The sequence below is a fragment of the Ranitomeya variabilis genome, chromosome 5 (assembly GCF_051348905.1).
Source record: "Ranitomeya variabilis isolate aRanVar5 chromosome 5, aRanVar5.hap1, whole genome shotgun sequence".
Taxonomy (NCBI): domain Eukaryota; kingdom Metazoa; phylum Chordata; class Amphibia; order Anura; family Dendrobatidae; genus Ranitomeya; species Ranitomeya variabilis.
Window position 1 is genome coordinate 622,023,672 of NC_135236.1, and position 26,150 is coordinate 622,049,821.

Sequence of the window (26,150 nt, forward strand, 5' to 3'; positions counted from 1 at the left end):
CTCTTACTCATTGTATCTTCAAAGATAATGGCATCATTTTTTATTTAGAGTGTCTTTTTGACTGCTATTGTGAAAGTTTTCCAATTTGTATCCTTCATTCTCGGCTCATTGCACAACTCATGGAACCTTAGAATGTAATGTATAGCAGAACCTCATTCTGCATCTTACCAACCACCAAAATGTCATTTTTTATATCATTTTGCATAGTATTATCAGTTCCCACTAGTACGTAAGGCTACTTTCACACTGGGGTCGGGCTCGGCCCGTCGTTGTGCATCGGGCCGACGTTCCCGACGCTAGCGTTGTCTCCACCGCACAACGGGGGCATCAGATGCATTTTTCCAGCGCATCCGCTGCCCCATTGTGAGGTGCGGGGAAGTGCGGGGAGGTGGGGGCGGAGTTCCGGCCGCGCATGCGCGGTCGGAAAAAGCGGACCGTCGTGAGCAAAAAACTTTACATGTAGCGTTTTTTGCTCCCGACGGTCCGCCACTGCACGACGCATCCGTCGCACGACGGGTGCGATGTGTGGCAATCCTTCACAATGCGTCGCTTAATGTAAATCAATGGTGAAAAAACGCATCCTGCAAACACTTTTGCAGGATGCGTTTTTTCGGCAAAACTACGCATTGTGACGGAATGCAGTTAACGCTAGTGTGAAAGTAGCCTTAGTGACAAAGTGACCTAATATGACGTGATATGATTGAAATATGTCTATATAGGGTTTGACCGGGATTAGAAAAGCATGGCTGTCTTCTTTTAGAAAGAACATCATACCTCTTCTCAGGTTCTGTGTGGGATTGCAGCAGGGTCTCAGCAACATAACTCAAATGGAGCTAAACCACAAGTTGACAGAATCCACAGACAGATTGGTTCCTGTTTTTTGAAGACACAAACTATGGGCAGATAGTTGGCTTTTTTTTAGAAGAAATACTTTTTTTGATTATGATTAACTTCTTTAAGCTGGTTTTGGGCACAATGATAGTTTTACGCCCGAGGCGCTAGGAACCAAGCGTGGACCCACTGGACCGTGATACTGAAACTCCCCCAAGCGAGTGCACCAGATTTGTCCAGTGCCTATACAGGGATCATTAGGGAGCAAGCTCAGAGGCCTCTAGTACCACAGATGCCAGGACCAGGGGCCAGCTCAGGGGTAGTGCCCAAATGGAGATGGGACTGTGAAGTTGGGAGAGGGATAGAGCAGAGCGGGAAAGGAGCAGGAGATGTATGGAGGAGGTAAACCATGAGATAATGAGGGTACAGGGCAGAGGGAGGCCAAAGTGGAGATGATATGCAGACTTGAGAAGAGACGGAGGAGAAAATGGTAGTAGGCTCCAGGAAGACACAGGACAGAGGCGGACATTGAAAGAGAAGCAGGGAGACAAGGGGTTAAGATGCCAGCGATACAGGGCATCAGCAAGCGGCAGCAAGACGGGCCTGGACATAGGAGATTAACTCAACAATCAGGTGCCTCCACTAGGGGAGGGTGGCCTGAAATACCTAATGTCTGCCCCCTATTGGCCCAACAATACTGCTGGGTCAGGTCACAGTGCTGGATAAGGGGGAGGAGTGTGCACGCGCTCGGTCCCTAGGGCGCACATGGGAATTGACAGGGTGCACGGCCGGCAGCAGGGAGGGAGCGCGCCAACATGCTTGAGCAGCCATGCACCAGGAGACAGTCCAGGGAGAAGCCTGCAGCAGCGTGGGAGCGGCGGTGAAGGTGGAGGAAGGAGTGGCGGACGTGGCGCTGTCTGTGACAGCCCCTGGCCGGCGGCGGTGAGCATGGTGGTAACAGATAGTTCCTCTGCTTGACAAGTGTTCTAATAGCTTATTCCCAGCTAAGAGATCCTGTTTATCTGGTTGACAAGAATGTAGGGTCTTATTTTGTATCAACATGAATTTACTTGATAGTCTGACACTAGACTTCAAAGGCAAATCTGTGGTGGAGCCATGACATTTTGTTTGTTTCTCCATTCCAGATACTTTTACAGTGTAACTTTAGTCCAATAAGTTAAGTGTTTTCTCTATGAAACATTTCTGACAATTGTTCAGTGGATGGATTCAGAGAAATAATCTGATGTTTCTTTTTCTAGGAATCACCACTGTACTGACCATGACCACCATCAACACTCATCTTCGGGAAACACTACCTAAAATTCCATATGTGAAAGCCATTGATATGTACCTTATGGGGTGTTTTGTTTTTGTCTTTATGGCTTTGCTGGAATATGCATTGGTCAACTACATATTTTTTGGTAGGGGACCACAAAGGCAAAAAAAGGCAGCAGAACGAGCTGCAAGTGCCAACAATGAACAACTGCGTATGGAAATTAATAAGGTATGTAATACTATGGCTAAGTGTAGAATTACTTGAAAGGGAGATATGAAGAGAATGTTTAGTAGCCACTGCCGAACACTGCAATTTTCCTCACCATACGTTACTTACAGTATAACTGGATGCTGCTGGAGCAGATATTAGCTATTTGTGGGTTGCAAGGTGGCAGACCTAAAATGATCTTCTTTTTATAGGTCATCAATACTTTAGTCTAAGGCAACCCCTTTAACTTTGATGGCTTTAGCTCATGTTGTCCATAGAAAGCATCCACAAGTACAGTAAGAATTGTATAACCTCAGTTTTCAGAGGGCTTGGAGTTGCTCAGCAGACTATGCAGAAGGCCCTGTAGAATAGCTAGGGGCAATGGGTAAATCCCGCCAACTAGTCATTTTCTCCAATTGTGTAACTTTAGCAGGAGAACCTCTCAGCGATCCTCTCCAGCACTTTTTTAAGATCGAAGTTCTCACAATAACTGTAACCCAATGTGACAAATGTTTATCTTTGAATGTGATTGACGCCATATACCACAATTTTTATAGTACTTCAAACTAACATTGCTTGTAATTTACAATGCAGCTCCGTCATTAGGTTTGTTGTCATTTTTAGAAGTCTGTCTTGGCAACAGATCCTGTTTATATAAATGAATTTTATTTCACGCCATTTATGGATATTCACATTTACGTTATTCATTGGTATAAATACACCACCTGCGAACAACTGACATATTGCATCCTAATTATGTCCTTATATAATCTTCTATAGTAGCTAGTGTATATTCTGTATCTTCTTACTAAGTCTAATTACTGCAGATTGTGCTCACATCAAATTAGCATGTGGGTTTTGGTGAATCATATCAATATATTCTGCTAAAAAGTTTGACCCACAGACAGCATAAAACTTCCTTATCATTCTCATCAACACAGATGAATAATTCAGTTACATTTGTATTCACGACCAAAAATACTGTGGGTATCTGTTTAGGATTATATTTGCAAATGTTTCATCCATATCCCTAGTGATATTATCTAAAGTTAGAAAGCTGATTAAATAATGCGGGCTACAGAAAATATGAAAGTCACCACAGCAGAAAACCTAATTCATATTTGTTTCACCCAACATGGAAAGTTATCACCTAGCTTATGATATCTCTTTGATTAATGCAGCCATTAGAACGGCCACTGATTACGGGAATGGAGCTCTGGAATGTCGTGCTGAAATGAAGTACTAGCTGGATGCACACAAGTACTTTATTAATTGTCTTTGGGACTTCCCATAGATAATAGACATTTTCACCACAGCCACCATTCTCTGCCCATGAGAAATTTCAGAGCTCTGACCTTGGGATCTTAACACAGTTTTCATGAGCCCAAGCGATCGGAAATTCATCAACTATTCAACGGACAGGTGAAAACCTAATTCATATTTGTTTCAACCTACATGGAAACCTATCACCTAAACTATGATATCTCTTTGATTCATAGAGGTGCAGCCATTAGAACGACCAACGATTACGAGAATGGAGCTCTGAAATGCTTTGCCGAAGTGAAGTACTAGCTAGATACATACAAGCACTCTATTGATTGTCTTTGGGACTTCAATAGAAAACCAAGTGGTTATCTCTGGCAGATCCATAGACAATAGACATTTTCTGCTTAGCCACCATTCCATGACCATAGGAAATTTCAGAGCTCTGATCTTGGGATCTTAACACAGATTTCATGAGCCCAAGTGATCAGAAATTTATCAACTATTCAACGAACAGATGAAAAATTTAAATGTCAAGAATAACCCTTCAAAGAGTTATTCCAATCTCAGCCTTTCATAGCTGAAATTGAAATTCCTGGGTGCTGGCTACCGGAGGTGATGCTGCGAAAAACATGTAGTTTTGTGTAAAAAAAACAGATGAGAGGTAATGACATACCACCCATAATTACATAATAAGTATGATTCTACCATGCACTTCCAAGTTTACCCATCAGCCTTTGAGGTAGACTAATAAAAACACAGAAATATATAAGATAGGGCAGATTTGGGAAGTATACATAAAGGATATATGTGCAAAACTAACAGTTGCCTCCAGACCCGAGTGCCTTGAGTGGAACCAAAGCTATATGCAGCACATAAGACATTACTATTATAAAATTATTATAAGAGGTACAATACATCAAAGCTGTTTTATAGATGAAGAGCTTCAAAATATACCACTGGCAATATTAAAACTTAGTTTATGAAAATTACATTATACTTCCCCATGTAGTTGTGTAGCACAGGCAGTTTGAACATTGGACATGGATGCTATATAATACTATTTCATTCAGCAATATATTGGAAACTGCAATGTACATTGGCTAAACAGAGGATGAATTGGGCTTCAATGGGCAAATAGTATTCTGGGTATTCACTTAATTGGCTTGTCTGAGACTTTAACATTGATGTCCTATCTTTAGAATCTTTAAGGCAGATCACCAATGTCTGAGCAGTGGGGATACAACACCTGACGTCCCCGCCAATCAGCTGTTCTTGGTGCTGGCGATGGCCGGAGTTACCAAAGCTAAGCACTTTGTCTGTGCCCCCTATTAATTGAAATTGGGGGTGTATATGCAATAGCCAGATGCAGCCATTATTCCTTTGATGGAGCTGTACTGCGCAGCACTGCATCTAAGCAGTTCTAGCCACTGCCAGAAACAGCTGATCTTGGTGTCGCACACCCACCAACCAGACATTGTTGAGCTATCCTAGGGATAAGCTATCAATGTTAAAGTCGAGGACAACCACAATTAATGTATACACTGGGAGTTTTCTCAGCACATAAAGTAAGCATATGCTGCAATATGCCAAATAAGAGATGTCTAAGTCGTATTGGGGAGAATTGGACAGGTTGTTGAGATACCTAATATCAGGATATAAAGTTAAAGATTTTAGATTTTGAATTCAGCCAATGAAAAGTTGAAAAAAGTTGCAATTGTCAAACTCAAGCTTAAAGGGAATCTGTAAGCAGATTTTTGCTAGCTAACCTGAGAGCATCATAATGTAGGGGCAGAGAGCGTGATTCCAGAGATGTGTCACTTGCTCGGCAGCTTGCTGTAGTTTCAGTACAATTATTGTTTTATCAGCAGTAGATTTTCATTTGCACACTCGGTATTACAAGGCAGCCAGGCTAATATGTGTGGCCACGCCCCCACCACTGATTGGCAGCTAGCTGAGAATGTACAATGTTCACAGTAAGCTGCTGCCAATCAGGGGTGTGGGCGGGGTTATACACAGCTCAGCCTTCTGTCCAGTGTTACATCTACAACCGATAAAACAGAGATTCAATCAAAACTACACCAAGCAGCCTAGTAAATGATACATTGCTAGAATCAGGCTATAAACACTTACGTTATGTAACTCTAAGATTACATAGCAAAAATCTGCTGAAAGATTCCCTTTAATCCTAATTATACAAACATATCAGCTCAATCATTGTTTTTAAATTAAAAATATATCTGATCAAATATATTGTTCAGTCATATGCAGTATCATTTAACTGTTTCTTTACTTTAAATATGTTTTTTGTAGTTTGCCTTCATTAATTGTTCTGTTTTTAGATTTTGTCATACTTATAATTTTTTCTACATTTTATTAAATAGAAAATTACTTTGTACTATCTGACAACTTTTTCATAGTCGCTATAGCAACCAATGTCTTTACTGTACAGAATAAGCCAATTATATACCAATCTAGAGATCATGTTATTTATTTAATTTTCTCCTGAATTGCAGATGGATCCACATGAAAATATTTTACTAAGCACACTTGAAATTAAAAATGAAATGGCAGCATCAGAAGCTGTAATGGGGCTTGGTGATCCAAGAAGCACTATGCTGACCTACGATACCTCCAGTATCCAGTACCGGAAAGCTGGATTACCGCGACACAGCTTTGGACGGAATGCCTTAGAACGACACGTGGTTCAAAAAAAAAGCAGACTACGGAGGCGCGCATCTCAGTTGAAAATAAACATTCCTGACTTGACTGATGTAAACGCTATAGACAGATGGTCACGCATGATCTTTCCAGTGGTTTTTTCATTCTTCAATGTAGTCTACTGGCTCTATTATGTGAACTAAGACTAATAAGCCATACAGTAGACAGGAACTGGATGTCTGTTCAGATAATATGTGAAACCAGAAGTGGGGCTTAGAAATTAACATTCAGGACACAAGCTATTTTAAAACACCTTAGTTGCTGGCACTCACCATCCTGCTGTATGCTGTACAGATCAATTCTAGACTCATTAGAATTACAACACCCTTTCATTTTCTTTTCGATCCTTAAAATTATTTTATATAGGTAACACGGCTTTTCCTTGTGTACACGCAAGTGCATTGAAGTGAGATGCTAAAGCGATTGATCATTTTCAAACTTTTCCAGAGTCACCCATACATTGCATGGTTTGATTGATGCTTTTGAAGACATTTCAGCTGAAACTGTAATAGTTGTGGATGGAATGGAAAAATCGTCTTGAAACTGAACAGTTGTGATTTTACTCTGATTGATGAAGACCATAAAGGACCTAACATAATAGTTGTCACGTCGGCCTTTGAAACAACATAAAGCCATGATCATGTAGATGCAATTAAGACAGTGAAGATACCTTTAGAATCCATCAGGCAACAGGGTATGGTTGCAGTCTCTTAACCTCCTAAAGTTTCTTTTTTACTCCAATGTGGATAATGGATCTTCTTGGAAGAAAGCGAGTCCTGGTTAGGTAACATATGCAGTAAGGAGGGCGAACTTCAAAGAAAAATGAAATGGTAACTCTTTCAATGAGACGTGTATTGATTAGTGCCCACATGCATCCATTTCTCATCATCGATTTATGTTAATTCTCCATTTGACTATGTGTTTCTGTCTACAAATCTAATGGCGGAAAAATGCTTAAAATCCCATCCTTGTTCACATGCCCGAAATAAGAAATGATAATCAGATGTCAATGTAGATGTACATCATTGTGGCACAGTCCTCAGAAAGCTACACAATATTAATGCAGCAAAAGCATCACAAAGAAGGAGTTGCATAGACTTTTTCAAGCAAGAGTATACATTGGCAAATAATTGTCAGTATCTTGAAAAAAAAAGACTTATGTGAAATACTATTTTGCATCAGATATATTTTTTAGGTCAACATGTGTTTGATTTTGCTGATTCTTATCAGCTTTGAACACAAAAAAGCTGCTCGCCTTCATGGCATAAGACCATTTCAATAATAAAAGACAAAAAGTTCTGGATGACATAAACAGTGGAAAGAGCATCAACGAAGCAAATTTACAGGTTATAGTGATGAACGACTCTTGCGGTTAGTGGTGAATCCATTGAGTACTGTTTGACTTTCAACATTACCTTCAACCTGATAACAAGTGATGTTTTTGTCCTTTAAACAGAAAATTTACTTCTCTATCTTCATTAAGTTCAAAATCATCCTTCTATCCTGGATAATTATATACGTATATATTTATTTATTTATTTATATATATATATATATATATATATGTATATATATATATATATATATATATAGGGTGGGCCATTTATATGGATACACCTGGGTGGGCCATGTATATGGATATACCTAAGTAAAATGGGAAATGGTTTGTGATATCAACTTCCTGTTTGTGGCACATTAGTATATGAGAGGGGGAAAACTTTTCAAGATGGATGATGACCATGGTGGCCATTTTGAAGTCAGCCATTTTGGATGTATCTTTATAAATGGCCCATCCAGGTGTATCCATAAATATGGCCCACCCTGTATGTGTATATATATATATATATATATATATATATATATATATATATATATATATATATATATATATATATATATATATATATATATATATATACACTGTTTATATATACATGAAATTGCACATTCATTTGTTCTGGATGATATGTATTTCCATTATTAGTTTCTTTTTGATTTTCTGTTTCTACACTCATAAACTTGAAAAAAAATGTTGTGCCTCTCATTGATTTTCTTTTTAATACTAATGACCAAAATCTACCGCAATGTTAATTTTGCTTTTTAATTAATACACTATTCCATCAAGCATTTTTATATCCATTATATATACCAAAAATATGGCAAGATGTGTAGTCTGTATTCTACATATACTCATTATGATGAGGAAGGATGACAATTATTTTTGAAATTATTTTTAAGTTCCATATATTTAGACAAATTCATCTTCAGATGTTTCAGCAGCCATATATTATAATTCTTGAACATTGTTCAAAATGTCAGATCACAAAAAAGACCAGTGGCAATAGATGGATCTTCAAATTGATCTTAATTTTTGTTATTGAAGTTAGAATACTCTTTGCTTAAAGACAATCAGAAGGGAACAATTAACCCATTACAGTTCCACAGGATTCTCCTGTAGGACCCAAGCCTTGACACAATAAGGTCCAGCAGAAGAAAGACACTTTTGGAGGTGATGTTGAGCCAATCACTTACCACTTTAATATATTTATCATTGATCAAGTGACAAGTTGCCAGTTAGACCTTACTGATTACTATTATTAGTTAATATTAGCAGCAATAATAAAATATGTAATGAGTAATAAAGATAGCAAATTAACTTGCTCAAACACATTTAGGCAGTCTGAGAGTTATATGTTATATATAGAGCGGGGTCCTCAGAATTATTTCCCTTCATGGGCCTAGGAAATTGACAATTTCTATGGTTCTAAACAAAGAATTGCTTAACAGTTTATTTTAGTGAATTACTGTAAGAAGGGTATTAGGGAACCGATGGTAGAGTTGAGCAAAAAGATATGCTGGTCCAATGTCCAGTCAGTCCAGCCAGAGCAGTTTTGACATCTGTGGTCAGCATCCTCAATCTGGCATCTTGGCCACTACTGGTATTTACTAGGCTCCGCAATGTTGTGATGTTGTAGTACAACGCATATCATGATGTTGCATAAAGCCTGTTGCCTGGTTCTCAACTAATGTCATGAAATGAGAACTTCCCTGGAGGACCGGACTGGACACAGGACACAGGACAAATCTTTTTGTTCAACTGTAACCAGCACTGTTTATTAATGAACAACAAATCACACAAAATATGACTTGAATCAATAGACGAGAACAGTATTGTAGCTGTGCAAGCTGAACAATTCATGGTCATTCGTTTGGTGGTTTTGGCAAAAAAGTATGCCAAACATTAGAAAGCAAAATGTATGAAATAGTCTAAAACTGTTGCCAATATAAATGTTACCTGTGACTTATTCCTCCTAAATTTTGTAATTTGATCTCAACATTGGCACGGGATACTAATGTTGGAAGCCAAAGCTTTCTGGTTATAGTCTTCGATAATGTGGCATGCAATTAATTATATCACAGATTCTCCTGAATGAAAATGGAAGCAGAAGAAAGATTATGAATGGTTGCAGTGAATTTGTATGGTGTACCAGTTGACCTTATCAAAATAGATTTTCTACATAGTGAAATTAGTTTTCATACAACGACTTAGCTTATGCTGTACACAGAAGTGTAGCTTTTGGTCATGGTATTCTAAAGATGAATCAACGTTAAAGAGTTTATTGTCAACTTCTGTATTAGACATGAAATATTGACTTGTATTGTAATGTGCTTGAGGATCATACTGTTCATGGACTGCATGTAATCACTGTACACTAGAATGTGAACTTAGAATTACCATAGGAAAAAAAGACAGAATGTAAACTCATCAATAGAATGTACATGTCGTAGCTAATCCGTTTCCTTAACCAAGTGCCACATTTATCAGCTTTGCCTGCTTTATTAAGATAAGGGACTGTATCAGCTCCTTACATATTGCATGCTAGAATTATCGCAGGGTTCTGTGCATCGGGTACATCTTGTAACAAGTTTATTATTCGAGAGCATCATGCTTCTGAAATTACCTTAAAAACATGCTTCTAGCTTCAAATCAATTTTTTTCCACCAGCTCTTAGTTTCCTTAAAGGAAAAGAAAACAAAAGAAATACTAAGGCATGCTATATTTTTCTGCTCCTTAGAAAAAACATATCTGTATATTTTGTGTCAAAGTGCTAAAAGAGAAATTACGGTAGTTGCTTTTTGTTTTGCTTGTCTTCAGTTATGTAATTGCTTAAAAAATATTCTGCAGTTTGATTTTTCTTTCTGTAAATTTCTATTAATGCAATGTTGATTTATGTTGCCTCTTAATGTTTTACCATTGTTTTTTAATATGTGTTCATTGTAGATATGATGTTTGTGACAAACAATTACATATCACACATTTTATTTATGGAGATTAAATTAAATACCATTAACCATTATTAAAATGGACACGTTCCCAAATGAGAACATGTCAATCCAGTTTGACCAGTCATTTAAGAAAAGTTGTTCATTGGACAGCTTATTGATTAGCTAAAATCCATAGTTCCTAATTTATATCAAATTCATTTTTTTAGTGATTAAGTTCATTTAGATTTTCTCCATAAACATATTATTTAGGGCTGAAGACAATACACTATCATCCAAGTGGGATAAAGGTGACAAAGCCATGTTCTCAGAGGCTTTACAAGACCACAATAAACCATTGTGACTTTTGGGCATCATAACCATGTCATATCACTGAGATACGTCGTATTATGATGTGAAATGCAGCATGCCACTAGTTTTATTTTTTTTCTCACCTGAAACTTACAGCTTAGAGATGATCGAATATATTCATATGGAATTCAGTTTGCAGATATTATAAAAAATCTGCATTCACATAAAGTTTTTGTAATTTCTTTCCATGCAGATTTAGCAGACCTGAGCCAGTTGGCTGACATTTTGCCGAACAGTAAAGAGCCATTAAAGGTTTAGAAATAAAAATAAGTACTTATATTCACCTTTCTGCTCACTTCTTGGGCCTCTTTGCTCCTCACATCATCTTACTGGTCTTCATCAAATCTTCTAATCACCACCATAAGTGCTGAATCCATGGATCTCTTCACGATAGGCTAGGACTTCCTTCTCTAAAGAGGCCCGGGACAGTTCTGCACATCTGCGTAAGGTCTTAACACATTTTGTGATGACATTATCTTGTGACCTCATGGGCATTCGTTCACACAGAACTGTGGCAATTAGAAAATGCAATGAAGACCAGATGGGTGACATGGGGGCCGTTGGGGCTTGAGAGGTGTAAATAACTATCCTTTTTTTTTACATCTTACATTTATTATGCTTTGGGGTCAGGAGAGACCACGGAGCATAATAAGGGACATTTCATTTTCAGAGAATAACTTTTCTGCAAATCATTTCCTGGGAAAATTCGGAAGAACATGTGAACTCGAATTTTCCCTGATCTGCTCATCTCTATTACAACTCCATTGTATAGAGATGTAATATTCTGATATGCATGACCCCAAATCAAAGGTGAATACAAGTAAAACTCTACAAGGCCTTCTAATATTTAGGTGTACCTCTGTCTTTGATAAATTTAGGCTATAGTGTCCATCTTAAATCATAGACTAGGATTTCCATTGCAAATAGACATAGTTTTGCTTGGGACCACTATGTGCTTTACACTAAAAGCTGGATCAATCAAAACTTAGACATCTACACACAGCCATATTATAAAAGGAACATGTCGCATGTACTGTTTCTCAAACCATTCAGGCAAAATAGCACATAAATTAAAAAAGAAAATACATTGTGCAAACACAAATAGTGTGCAATCTGACAATCCAGCAAATAAGGTGTTTTTCATTGTTGCAAGGTCAGAAGCAGAGCTTAAAATACGCCGGTGTTCCTAGCTAGTTTGCAACATGTTGCAGGGCAATGTGCTGATGACCGTTCCAAAAGTAGAGTTTAATTACTGACTTATTTTATGGTACAGCTTTAAAGAAACCTTTGGGATGTCTGTAAATACTAACTGTAAATGATTGCTAGCAAGTATGATAGTATGCATTTCCTAATTGAGAAATCCAATCATCACATGTCTGTGTTTTCATGAAGAATGTTCTGTTTCTATTTAATACAAATGCAGGGTATTACTGGTTAAATTATTTTCCAATGTCTATAGTTCTCTCCTTTCACATTCTTAACTATTATATATATATATATAGATATAAATGTATGTAAAGAGGTTATAAAATGATAGAACATTTTGTACATTAAAGATATATATAGATAACATTTATTTAATTTATGAATAAAAGCACAAACGACATAGCAGCAAATAGTTTACTACATAATACACGAACCCCATAAAACAATCATAATTGATTTGTATACAGCTCCTGAAGGGCAACTCAATTACTAGCGCAGTGCTTGAAATATAGCTAGGTAAATACTATACATATCTAAGTGTGTGTATATAGATATTAAAACGGTGGCTGATCACAGGAATAAGCTAATAAATAATAATTTTATATGGCTAAAAAAAACAAGAACATTTTTGGTTTATGATATAGGGTTAAAAAAAAGAAATATAAAAACCACATCTTGTAAATTGAGCATTTTTCATCATGTTCGAAAAAAAAACGAGATACCTTAGGATAATAGGAGTCCCGACACATCGTTCATTAGACTAGTCAAATCATTGCTTGTTTGTTTCCTATTTTTATAACAACGCTGATAACTGGTGAAATAAACAATACATAAAACTTCTTAAATTACCAAGATAAGCAAAAATAAGACGATTTTTAGAAACTAGGTAAGCGTTCTCTATACAAAGAAACACTGTACTTGTAGTGATGCATTACATTTTGCTATATGTATATAGGTCATACAATGTGGGCATCCATTTATGCTGACCATTTGTAAATAATATCAGAGATTTCTAAAAACATTTTTAACTTCTTCTTTGTACCTACCGGCAAGGCAAAATCTACTGTAGTACAGTTAAAGTGTTCTAGCTTAATTGTAAATAATGAAAAGCGCTTTCCTTTATGGGATGATTTTGTGTTTTCGCCTTTGGTTTGCATAAAATGCTTTGGTTTAGTAATTTGCTTATTTATTATATGTTTTTCTTTTTTGTATTTTATTTTAATAGGACTGAACTTTTGTTAGCGAAGAGGTTATATAGCTGAAAGTTATTTTGTAAACTCAAGAGAACGCACTTGGAATGTAAACCGGTCTAGAAAATAACAGCTCTGCCTTTTCTACCGTATGTTCGTCAGTGGGTACAGGCAGGCAGACCAAACTGTGAGCCTCAAAGATTTCCATTGAAATGTGCTAAATATTCCACTTTTTTTCTTTAGAAATGATATAATAAAAATCTTCCTCCTACTGCGCCAAGATATTCTGCAGCATTTTACAAATCGGATGGGACAGGTATAGACAAAATAAGACATTACAAAGTAAAGCATAAAACATAAGAAACAAAATGAGCAAAAATCCTGTTGTAACTAAATACCGTATATACTCGAGTATAAGCCGACCCGAGTATAAGCCGACCCCCCTAATTTTGCCACAAAAAACTGGGAAAACTTATTGACTCGAGTATAAGCCTAGGGGGAAAAATGCAGCAGGTACCGGTGAATTTCAAAATTAAAAATAGATGCTCCATACCGTTCATTATGGCCCCATAGATGCTCCACATAAAGCTGTGCCACATATAATGCTCTGCACCGTTCATTATGGCCCCATAGATGCTCCACATAAAGCTGTGCCATATATACAATGCTCTGCACCGTTGCCCCATAGCTGTGCCACATATATAATGCTCTGCACCATTGCCCCATAGCTGTGCCATATAGTGCTCTGCACCGTTGCCCCATAGCTGTGCCATATATATAATGCTCTGCACCATTGCCCCATAGCTGTGCCATATAGTGCTCTGCCCCATTGCTGTGCCATATAGTGCTCTGCCCCATAGCTGTGCCATATAGTGCTCTGCCCCATAGCTGTGCCATATAGTGCTCTGCCCCATAGCTGTGCCATATAGTGCTCTGCCCCATAGCTGTGCCATATAGTGCTCTGCCCCATAGCTGTGCCATATAGTGCTCTGCCCCATAGCTGTGCCATATAGTGCTCTGCCCCATAGCTGTGCCATATAGTGCTCTGCCCCATAGCTGTGCCATATAGTGCTCTGCCCCATAGCTGTGCCATATAGTGCTCTGCCCCATAGCTGTGCCATATAGTGCTCTGCCCCATAGCTGTGCCATATAGTGCTCTGCCCCATAGCTGTGCCATATAGTGCTCTGCCCCATAGCTGTGCCATATAGTGCTCTGCCCCACAGCTGTGCCATATAGTGCTCTGCCCCACAGCTGTGCCATATAGTGCTCTGCCCCACAGCTGTGCCATATAGTGTTCTGCCCCATAGCTGTGCCATATAGTGCTCTGCCCCATAGCTGTGCCATATAGTGCTCTGCCCCATAGCTGTGCCATATAGTGCTCTGCCCCATAGCTGTGCCATATAGTGCTCTGCCCCATAGCTGTGCCATATAGTGCTCTGCCCCATAGCTGTGCCATATAGTGCTCTGCCCCATAGCTGTGCCATATAGTGCTCTGCCCCATAGCTGTGCCATATAGTGCTCTGCCCCATAGCTGTGCCATATAGTGCTCTGCCCCATAGCTGTGCCATATAGTGCTCTGCCCCATAGCTGTGCCATATAGTGCTCTGCCCCATAGCTGTGCCATATAGTGCTCTGCCCCATAGCTGTACCATACAGTGCTCTGCCCCATAGCTGTACCATACAGTGCTCTGCACCGTCCATTATTGCCCCATAGCTGCTGCTGCAATAAAAAAAAATAAAACACATACTCACCTGTCTTGCAGCTCCTCGGCGCCATCTTCCCGGCGTCTCCCTGCACTGACTGATCAGGCAGAGGGCGGCGCGCACACTATATGCGTCATCGCGCCCTCTGCCTGAACAGTCAGAGCGGAGAGAGAGACGCCGGGAAGATGGCGCGACGCCCGGCGTGTGGAACCAGGATAGGTGAATATGCGATACTTACCTGCTCCCGGCGTCCCGCTCCTTCCCCCTGCCTGTCTTCGGTGCCGCAGCCTCTTCCTCTGTCAGCGGTCACCGGCACCGCTGATTAGAGAAATGAATTATGCGGCTCCGCCCCTATGGGGGGTGGAGCAGCCTATTCATTTCTCTAATGAGCGGTCCCACGTGACCGCTCAGGGGAAGAGGCTGCTGCACCCGGAGACCGTGTAACAGGCAGGGGGAGCGCCAGGATCGCCGGGACTAGGTAAGTATATGACAGTGCTCACCCGCCGACCCCACCACCGATCATGACTCGAGTATAAGCCGAGGGGGCACTTTCAGCCCAAAAATTTGGGCTGAAAATCTCGGCTTATACTCGAGTATATACAGTAAGTAAAAAGCAAAAGTGCATTTAAATAACACAGAGTTCTTAGTAATACTGTTTTTGATCAAAAATAGCATAAAAGCCATCCCACCGCGACAAGGTGACTCTGATCAGTCAGAAGAAGTCAAGTATATAATAGAAATCAATTTATATTCTTTCTGTATGATCTCTTAGGGAAAAAAAATCTAAATATAATGAGCAAAATTGAAGTAAACTAATGTATTTTAGGTGCTAAATGCTACAAAATTTTCATCTAGAATCAGTTGACAGTCCATCTGTAATTGTCTTTGTTGAACATGTTAAACATTTTGTAATTAATTTTGTCACTTGTACCATGATTTGTTCGTAATGGTTAATAATGAAATTACAAACCTTCATAATGACTCTAACTAAATTGTAGAGCTAATCAGTGTAAGAGTGCATTTCCATTGACGCAAAAAGTGGAATTCTTGTTTGTCGATTATCGGTCTGTCTAAATAGGCCATAAGTCACTCGATGAATGGGCAAAATGCTTATTTATTGGGTGAAATTTTTTTTAAGCCTGATTAAAAATTGTCATTCTTGGAAGCACGTTGTGCCTGGTAAACCGGTGACGTTCTACTGATGATCATATTAATGATCTTTCTGTGGACATGGAAGTTTGGGCTAAACAGGATATTAAACAACCACATTGGCTTGCATGTAGCTGATTGGCGATTGTTTAACAGCCGTGATCTAAGTTTAGCTATATCTGTCTGTTTTGTAAAGGATAATCTCCCACACATTGATTCGTTTTTTATTACAATGAGATGCAAATATAAAAAATTGCAACAGATACAAATATATATAACATATATATTACAGATGAGCAGATTGATCCACTGAGGATTGACTTTGAATAAAATTTATTGGAATTCACAGGCCCCCATGAATTTAAACAAGCTGCAATTTGATCCACAAAGCTCACAAAAAAAATGCCTGGCGCCATTTCACACACTGCTTTAGACTTATAGCTGGCTAATAATGTTTTGTGTGTCTATGCGGGCTTTCCTATAATTCCCTGCACCTGTGACATCACAATGTCTAGTGGAGCCTATTAAGGGTATTATCAGACCTTGCACATAATACTAGGCAGTGAATCTAAGAGCCATTTTAGAACACATTTAGGGTAGAGCATGCATATTAGATTGGGAAAAGGAGACAATCCTTAAAATATTTGCGAAATACTGTAGTCAATAATAGGTAATACATCATTAATACAATAATAGTTAAACTGGCCATACATATTAGATGGCGGTCAGCCGAACGATGCCGACAGCCATCTCAGCCAACACTCCCATACACAGGAGATCTCACTCAGCCAAGCCTATGTGTTCTCTATGAGAAAGACGCCAACTGACTCGGCTAATGTCTTATCTCAGAACAATGCGTTCGGCAGTCTGAAAATTGGACATGAAAAAAATCTCTCTCTCAACCATCAGTCAGCCGGCACACCCTTACTCAATAGACTGTCTGCCAAAATTCTTCTGTTAAAACACAGTCAGGCATTAGAGATACATTACATATAGATATAGCTTTAAATCACATATACATTTTATAAATGAAAAAAGACCTCGTATGTGCTGCATTATAAATATATCTATGTCTTGATATCAAGGCTATGTGTATTCCCTTGACACTTTAATAAACTGAAGTTATTTTCAGAGAATTGTGGAAATGGTAATACATATTTAATTAAATAAGCAAAATAATAATAGAGCGAATTTTCATATTAAATATCTTCAGTTGCTTTATTTATTCATTCATTATTTTTTTAGCAATTTTTTTTAGTAATTTAAGAAAATTATGATAAATTTGTAATGGAAACTTTTGAGCTCACAATTTTTTATCCACTGATGTTTTTTGTTGTATTCACATGTATGTTTATATTGATAATGCTCATAATAGATATACATTATATATCTTAGTTTTAAAATGTCTTGGTAAACAAAATATTTTGTGGATGTAAAATATTTCCAAATTTGATGTTTGTTTCCAAAAAGTATGCATCTTTATAACAATTTCATAGAAAATTTCCAGTAAAAAATACCCTGAATTTTTCAGTGTAAAATTATTACGTCTAGAAGAAGAGTCTAGTATAAAATATGGCACTTGGGAAAATGCAATTGTTCAATATATTAAACTCTTTTCTTGACTTTATGCAATATATTGACATCCATCATATATCATGAAATGTATAAAGCTATATTAGCTCAATTCACTATAACGCATGGTGTGATAATTGATCAATAGTGCACATACTTAAGAAAAATCCATGTATTTTTAATCAATGTTAGAGATTAGGAAATCAATTTGAGGCTAATGGAATTTTCCTTGAATTTCACAAAACATTCTTTGTTCGCTTTGTGTGAATCCAGCTAAATAGTGCCTTGCCAGCCACCATTTTGCTGTATTCAAAAGAATATGGAATAGACACCATCTCTGCCAGGTCCACACCAGGTCCTCCTAGTTCCTACCTAGTATTCAACCAAAGCAAGTTTCTGGTCTTCTTTAAAGGTCCGTTCCAGTCTTCAGCACCTTCATTACTGACTAATCCTTGAAATGCCTTGTGAGACATCATGGGGCTTAAAGTTCATAGAGGAAAATATGGCAAATTCGATATAATAAACTTGAAGTAAATCAAATTTCCTGAACAAATTAGTGAGAAAATCTATTAATTCAAAAGATTTGCTTATCCTTATCAATGCCTATAAAACATTTTAAAGGGAACTTGACACCAGGTTTGGCCGATAAGAGATACTGCCATCACCTTTCAGGACTGATATACAGCATTCTATAATGCTGTATATATGCCCCCAATCCGACCTGGAAGAGAAGGAAAATAACTTTTCTTATACTCACCTGCGGGGTGGTCTGGTCCAATGGTCGTCGCTTGTCTTAGTTTGTCACCTCCCTTCTTCTTGTGATGCCACCCTCCTGCTTGCTTCATGTGAATGATGCGTCTCCTTGGCACCATCCTGTGCAGGTGCACTTCTCTGCCCTTTTGAGGGCAGAGGAAAGTACTGCACTGCACAGGTGCCAGGAAAGGTCATATAGCCGAGGAGACTGTGTGGATGACAAAGGGACACATCATCCACCTGAAGCAAGCAGTAGGACGGGGATTGTAAGAAGATACTAGACTAGTTCAGGGCATTTCCCTGGCGAATTTGCGCCACACTCCCTTAGACTGACCAGTCTTTCTCTATTCAAACACATAGCCAGAGATCTGTCAATCTAGGGGAACAGGGTTGAAAGAAGACATCATGGACCAGCTTAAAACTAGTTAGGCCAAACACATGGACCATACACAATTGTAATAAAGTAACAAAACTTTGATTAATGCTAACCATGGTTCGGGAAACATGAATTTGCAGTCAGTTTCCCTTTATGAAAAGTTTATTTAGTGTAAATATGCACATTTACTAATTTATGTAATTGCGTAACAAGTTCTATATACCCCATCATAAAGCATGTGTATTAGGGGATACAATGTACACTACTGAACTGTGCTAGGTTATGCTAGGTGTATGTAACACTGACGTTTTTGTTCAACATTACTTTAAAATAATTTGAATCAAGTTCAATTTAATCCTTATCCTCCTTTTTTGTAAAACCTTTGATATTGATTTAAAAACCTTTTTTAAAAAATGCAGTCTTAGTATAGCTTGGATTTGGCATATTTTACCCACTCTATATTTCAGAATCAGAAAAGTACAAGTTCGACAGGCTTGATACGAATCTATAGACGTCATAGCACAAAAGCATAAAAACAGTTAGGTTTCAGCCTCTGAGGACTTTTCTTTACTGAACATAGAATAAATCGGATACTCCAACATTCTTACAACATGTTTGTTCTTCGATATTTTTTTTACATTTTTTTTAGAAATTAAAATAAATTTTTGTCATATAATTAAGAAGCAATACTGCACTAAAAATATGTTTATCATGAGGGCTTCCATATATACTGATTTATAAATTTCCCCAAAGTTTAAGTTTGTCTATTACAATTATATTCCATCATTCTTTCATTTTAAATCTTTTAAATATGCAATGTATAAAAAACACGCACAAGAGGTTTCCAGTCTTCGAAAGAAGAATTAGCATTTTGTCAATATCGACAACAAAAATTGCAAACACATTTTGGAAATGGTTTACATCCACAGAAGTTGGTATACAGCATCATTCATTGCCTTTAAGGTGTCATTTTCATATTATATGCATTTAATGATTTTTTTCCCAATGGTTTAAGAAAAAAATGCTAATAGAAAGTAAATTAAATTTCGTCTTCATTAAAAAAGACTGCCAGCCTCATAAAGAATGGGGTAGTAAACATATGATTGTAAATGAGTAGCGCATAAAAAATATTTTCTTGAATTTATTGCAGACAGTTGCAGCATGTAAATATATAACAATGTTGGCTAGTGTGTAATTCTTGAATTCAAAGATATAAATAAAGATCTAAATTAAAAGAAGCATTTTGATGTAATTTATTTAAACAGAAGCTGTGAATAAGCGAAGACTTCTCGAGGAAACACAACAGTACACTTTGCCTGATACAGACTGCTGTTATGCATTCCCTCTAGTGCTGGATCTGATTTTTCTGGACACAAACAGCAAAAAAAAAAACACATGAGAGCTAATAATACATGTTAGTATTTTGGTTTTGAAGAGTATTCCTTAAAAATAAAAGGAAAAGTTAAAGTTATGTTTGAGGGCACCAGTTAATACAAACTGTAACTGCATCGCACCAAAATGTATTCTCTTTCGATATCATGCAGACATCCGTGCAACATGGTCCAAGCATGGACCGCAATGCACGAACTGGCCATGAGACTCCCGACCTGACAGCTCAGATCTATGAGGCTTTCACGCTCACGTCAGGAGACCCCACAGCCAGTTCATGCATTGCGGTCCATGCTTGGATCATGTTCCAAGGACTTCTGTATGAGCCCTTAGTTGGTAGTACTGCCATGTGCAGTAGCTTTCTAAATTTGCAACATCTCCGTAGGTTTCAGGCAGTGATGAAGGCCAAAGGTGGATTTACAAAATACTAAAGATTAAAATTTAGATTTTTAGGAGCAAAACAGTAACAATGCAGTGACATGACAATAATCTGCATAACTAATCATATGCTAAATAGTTGCAAGTCAAAGTTATGTATGAGATAGCCTAGATGATTGTCTATAAAATGATGGTAGTCTCACGTTCGAAACCATAATGGAGGATGAGATATGAAGCCTGAAAGTCAAACATTGAAATTGTTACCCTTTTGCTTGTCAGTGTATGGAAATGTGCAATTAAGTGTGTATCCCACAAAAAAGTAATAGGTAAAAGATTAATGTTTCATGAAAAGTGAAAAGCCCATCAAACACCTGACCTCACCAATGCTTTGTCAGGAGTGGTTGCTGGGGAGGTAATGCAAGCTTTTTAAAGTATAATCGATGAAAGAGATGCATCAAATGACAACAGGTGAAATCAATACAGACAAACCCCACATGAGCTCAGCTCAAGTCACATTCCTTAGTCCTGCTCTGTGCATGTGCCTCAGCCTGGCATTGCAGTCTCTTCATGCTGTGACTTTCACGTGACCCTTGTCATCTGACCTCCGCATCATTAAATCTGGTCACATGACTGATTTTGACCATCAAGTCCTTTTGTTTATTGGCGCTACGTTCTGACACAAGTGATTATTCTAATCTAATGTAACATTTTTTGGTCCCTGCAATACTGCAAGATGCTGTAAGCTACCAAAACTTATAATTATCTGCACATAGAAAGAATAATAAAAAAATAAACTTACCATGAGAAAACAGCTTAACCAAGCCCAGTCTGATAACAAATGCACTGACAGGATGCAGCCGGCCTCAATAACAGGTGCTTCTCACAAAATTAGAATATCATCGAAAAGTTAATTTATTTCAGTTCTTCAATACAAAAAGTGAAACTCATATATTATATAGAATCATTACAAACAGAGTGATCTATTTCAAGTGCTTATGTCTGTTAATGTTGATGATTATAGCTTACAGCCAATGAAAATCCAAAAGTCATTATCTCATAAAATTAAAATAATTAACAAAAAACACCTGCAAAGGCTTCCTAAGCATTTAAAAAGGTCCCTTTGTATGTTTCAGTAGGCTCCACAATCATGGGGAAGACTGCTGACTTGACAGATGTCCAGAAGGCAGTCATTGACACACTCCAAAAGGAGGGTAAGCCACAAAAGGTCATTGCTAAAGAAGCTGACTGTTCACAGAGTACTGTTTTCAAGCATATTAATGGAACGCTGAGTGGAAGGAAAAAGTGTGGTAGAAAAAGGTGCACAAGCAACCGCGATAATCACAGTCTTGAAAAGATTGTTAAGAAAAGGCCATTCAAAAATTTGGGGAAGATTCTCAAGGAGTGGACTGCTGCTAGAGTCATTGCTTCAAGAGCCACCACACACAAACATATCCAGCACATGGACTACAAGTGTTGCATTCCTTGTATCAAACCACTCATGACCAATAGACAAATCCAAAAGGGTTTTTTCCTGGGCCAAGGAGAAAAAGAACTGGACTGTTGCTCCAAGGTATTGTTTTCAGATTAAAGTCAATTTTGCATTTCATGTGTAAATCAAGGTCCCAGAGTCTGGAGGAAGAGTGGTAAGGAGCACAATCCAAGCTGCTTGAGGTCTAGTGTGAAGTTTCCACAATCAATGATGGTTTGGGGAGCCATGTCATCTGCTGGTGTAGGTCCATTGTGTTTTATCAAGACCAAAGTCAGTGGAGCCATCTACCAGGAAATTACAGAGCGCTTAATGCTTCCCTCTGTTGACAAGCTTTTTGGAGATGGAAACTTCATTCTCCAGCAGGACTTGACACCTGTCCACACTGCCAAAAGCACCAATACCTGGTTTTAAAAACAACAGTATCTGTGCTTGATTGACCAGCAAACTCGCCTGATCTTAATCTAGTAGAGAATCTATGGGGTATTGTCAAGAGGAAGATGAGAGACACCAGACCCAACATGCAGATGAGCTGAAGGCTGCTATCAAAGCAACCTGGGCTTCCATAACTCCTCAGCAGTGCCACATGCTGATCGCCTCCATGCCACGCCGCATTGATGCAGTACTTGATTCAAAAGGAGCCTCAATCAAATATTGTGTACATTTACTGAACATGCATTTCAGTAAGCCAACATTTCGGATTTTAAAATAATTTTTCAAGCTGGTGCTATAATGTATTCAAATTTACTTAGATAATGACTTTTGGGTTTTCATTGGCTGTAAGCCATAAGCATCATCAGTAACAGAAATAAACACATGAAAATAGATCCCTCTGTTTGTAATGACTATATGATATATGAGTTTCACTTTTTGTATTGAAGAATTGAAACAAATTAATTTTTTGCTGATATTCTAATTTAGTGAGAAACACTTGTATATAGGCTGGGGCAGCACAGGTGCAAGCTACTGATAAAAACAGCCACTCATAACCTACCAAATTATGGAGGGGGTGGCTGCCTAGTAGGAAAAATGCACACTAATAGGGTTTGAATAGGATGCCATTCACATAGACATGTGTGATGCAAGGTGTCTGGTTCGCTGCCAATTGATTATGCCCAAAATTTTATAATAGGTGGGCGGCCTAGAATGATAAACTTGCACCACAATAGGATTGACGCCCCAGTATACCAGCCATCAAAAGTAGGCCCAGCCGCATCCTGCAAAAAGATGTTAAAAACTGCAAAAAAGATGAAAAGATAATAATGCATGTGATAACTACATTAAATGAGGTATTGGTTGATATTTTGGCCAAAATAAAGAAGCTTGCAACCCTCGCCAAGGGTCCTCATACTTGCGAGTCCTAAACCTTAACATCTATAATGAATGCACTGACAGGATGCAGCCAATCTCCATTATATAGGCTGGGGCAGCACAGGTGCAAACTTCTGATAAAAACAGCCACTCACAACCTACCAAATTATGGAGGGGGTGTCTGCCTAGTAGGAAAAATGCACACTAATAGGGCTTGAATAGGATGCCATTCACATAGATATGTGTGACGCAAGGTGTCTGGTTCGCAGCCAATTGATGAAACCCAAAATTTTATAATAGGCAGGATGCCCAACATGATAACCTTGCACCACAATAGGACTGACGCACCAGTATACCCAGCCATCAAAGAGAGGCCTGGCCGCATCCTGCAAAAAATGGTAAAAAGTGTAAAAAAGATGAAAAGATAATAATGCATATGATAACTACATTAAATGAGGTATTGGTTGATATTTTGGTCAAAATAAAGAATCTGGCAACCCACGCCAATTGTCCTCAGACTTGCGAGTATGCGTCCTGCGGCTGCATCCTGTCAGTGCATTTGTTATCAGACTGTTCTTGGTTAGACTGTTCCCTCATGGAAAGTTTTTTTTTTTTCAAAACTTGTAATTGCAGTGAGAGTAAATGTCCCAGAAGGCACTCTATGAATTTAGAAATGCCAAAAATGATATATATGTGCAAGGACAATAAGTAGCAGGTCATGGTTGCTGGGCATCAACAGAGCTCAGTGTTTAATAGGCATGGCTGTCATAGCAGCCCATGATGTGCCCCCATGCTGCTGCTGAGAGTTTGAAAGTGACATTTAACAGGTTATCAGTTGCAGATGGTGCTGCCAGGTGTGAGGCAAGCTCACCCTGTTAGCTTGCTATATACACCGACTATCCACTTCCACCATACCTGTATGGCGAATGTCGGTATGAAGTTAAAAATAGCACAATTTGCACATCACAATTTATCGACCACAACAGTGGTCTGTAGTTGTGGATGGGAGAGTGAATACTGCCTCACCAGGTTTTGTCTGTGGCCGTTATTTTGATTTGCCGGCAGGCTGTCACACACAGTGTGGAAAACACTGAGTGCAACATGAACGGATGATGGGAAGGAAGCCCAGACATTAGGGAAAGGGTGAGTGGAGACGCCTAGTAAGATCTAATAATGCCCTACCTACCCTACCATCTCTAAATTGGCTCCTCACCAATCGCCGAGCAGGAAACCTAAGCGCTGTGTCTCCCTATAACTAAGCCCTGGATAGGGAGGGGGTGGGATAGTGTTAGGGTTGGTGGAACGCACCGAATGTATATATTTATTAGAAGAAGTTGGTGCGTTCGCAACCCGGGATCCACCGTGCAGGAAAGCACCTGCAGCTAGATATGGCGGTACAATTCAGTAATATAAACAGACTCTGTTACTTCACAGAGTCTGTTAGCAAGGATAACACTGTGCCCTGTTTGGCTCACAGAGGAACACTTAGAGCTACTTAGTAGAGCAGATGGTGGTCATGCAGTCAAATGCAAACATGAAACTCCTCGCCGGAGGTGCCAGCATTCTAGGGGCTCATTTCAGCCGGGTCCCTGAATACACACACACCAAACTCCTCGCCGGAGGTGCCAGCATTCTAGGGGCTTATTTCAGCTGGGTTCCTGAATACACACACAAACATGACCACACTGGCGCTGAGCTCGTACATAAATTGACACTAGCGCATGGCCGTGCGGACATGCGCACCTCTTATAGCTGCAGCAAGTACAGGACCTTCCTAGAAGGACCAATGAGAGACTGCCACAGACGTTGAACACCTTCAGGACCTTCCTAGAGGACCAATAGGATTTGCTGCAGTACCTGAGCATGTGACCCTTGATCTCCAATGAGAGATCTTACCCTGGGCATGCTCAGAAGGGGAAAAGTAGGACTTAGTCCCAAAGACGTCTGCTCGCTGCTGACTAGTACTAGCCACAATGGCAGAAGCTGGAAGGACAGCAGTAACCCTTCGCACAGTGTCAGACTGAGCATGACGCTGGGACTGACGCCTCCGCTGAGCAGGCTCCACTGCGGCAGGAGAAGAATGGGAGACCACAGTGGAGATGGCTCGAGATTCCCCCTGTGCCGAGGCAGGAACTCGACACCTAACAGATAGGCACTGGTCAGTCCCCACTGTAAACTAAAGACAAAAAGGTAGACAGACTAAGGGAATGAAATTAACTTGAGTAGACTTAAGAGGTAACACCAAACATCCTCAAACAGCTCCAGAGAGGAAGTTAGCTAACTGCTATATCTCCAAGCCTTCATAAGAGAAAAATGTGAATATCACTGGTGAGTCTCTGCAGCAGACTGGGGATTTATAAACACCCAGGTCTAGGTGTGTCAACTAGAGCCAGAGGGTGTTGCCACTGGGTCCAAGAGTCAGAAGGATTAAGGAGGTGTCTGTAATGCCAAATGCAGAAACCTTCTGCAGCCAGATGGAGAGCGGCAATCTGTTGCATCTGACACACCCGTGACACCCGCATGTTATCATCATTGTGGCATGACACATATATGATGCTGCATCAGGCAGCTAATCAAAGGGAGAGCCATGAACACTAAACGGTAAGAGGCAGCACTTCCTCACCTGTCTAGTGGCCACAGACCACTGTCGTGGCCAATGGAATGGGATGTATGAATATATTTGCACCAACTCTAATTATGGT

General features: G+C 39.0%; 1 protein-coding gene and 1 long non-coding RNA gene across 2 annotated transcripts in view; both read left to right on the forward strand.

The window, feature by feature from the left end:
- The window catches only part of GABRB2 (gamma-aminobutyric acid type A receptor subunit beta2), a 528,104-nt gene extending 520,294 nt beyond the window's left edge, over nucleotides 1–7,810 (forward strand). The window contains exons 8-9 of the mRNA XM_077266112.1: nucleotides 2,091–2,335; nucleotides 6,094–7,810. Coding sequence (XP_077122227.1) covers nucleotides 2,091–2,335; nucleotides 6,094–6,441 — 593 coding nt within the window. The 3' untranslated portion in view covers nucleotides 6,442–7,810. The remainder of the gene's footprint in view (nucleotides 1–2,090; nucleotides 2,336–6,093) is intronic.
- A 360-nt stretch (nucleotides 7,811–8,170) lies between these two features.
- On the forward strand, nucleotides 8,171–20,123 carry LOC143776602 (uncharacterized). Its single transcript, XR_013215873.1, has 2 exons — nucleotides 8,171–13,728; nucleotides 15,642–20,123. It is a non-coding gene; the product is annotated as an uncharacterized LOC143776602 (long non-coding RNA).
- Nucleotides 20,124–26,150: the final 6,027 nt, after the last annotated feature.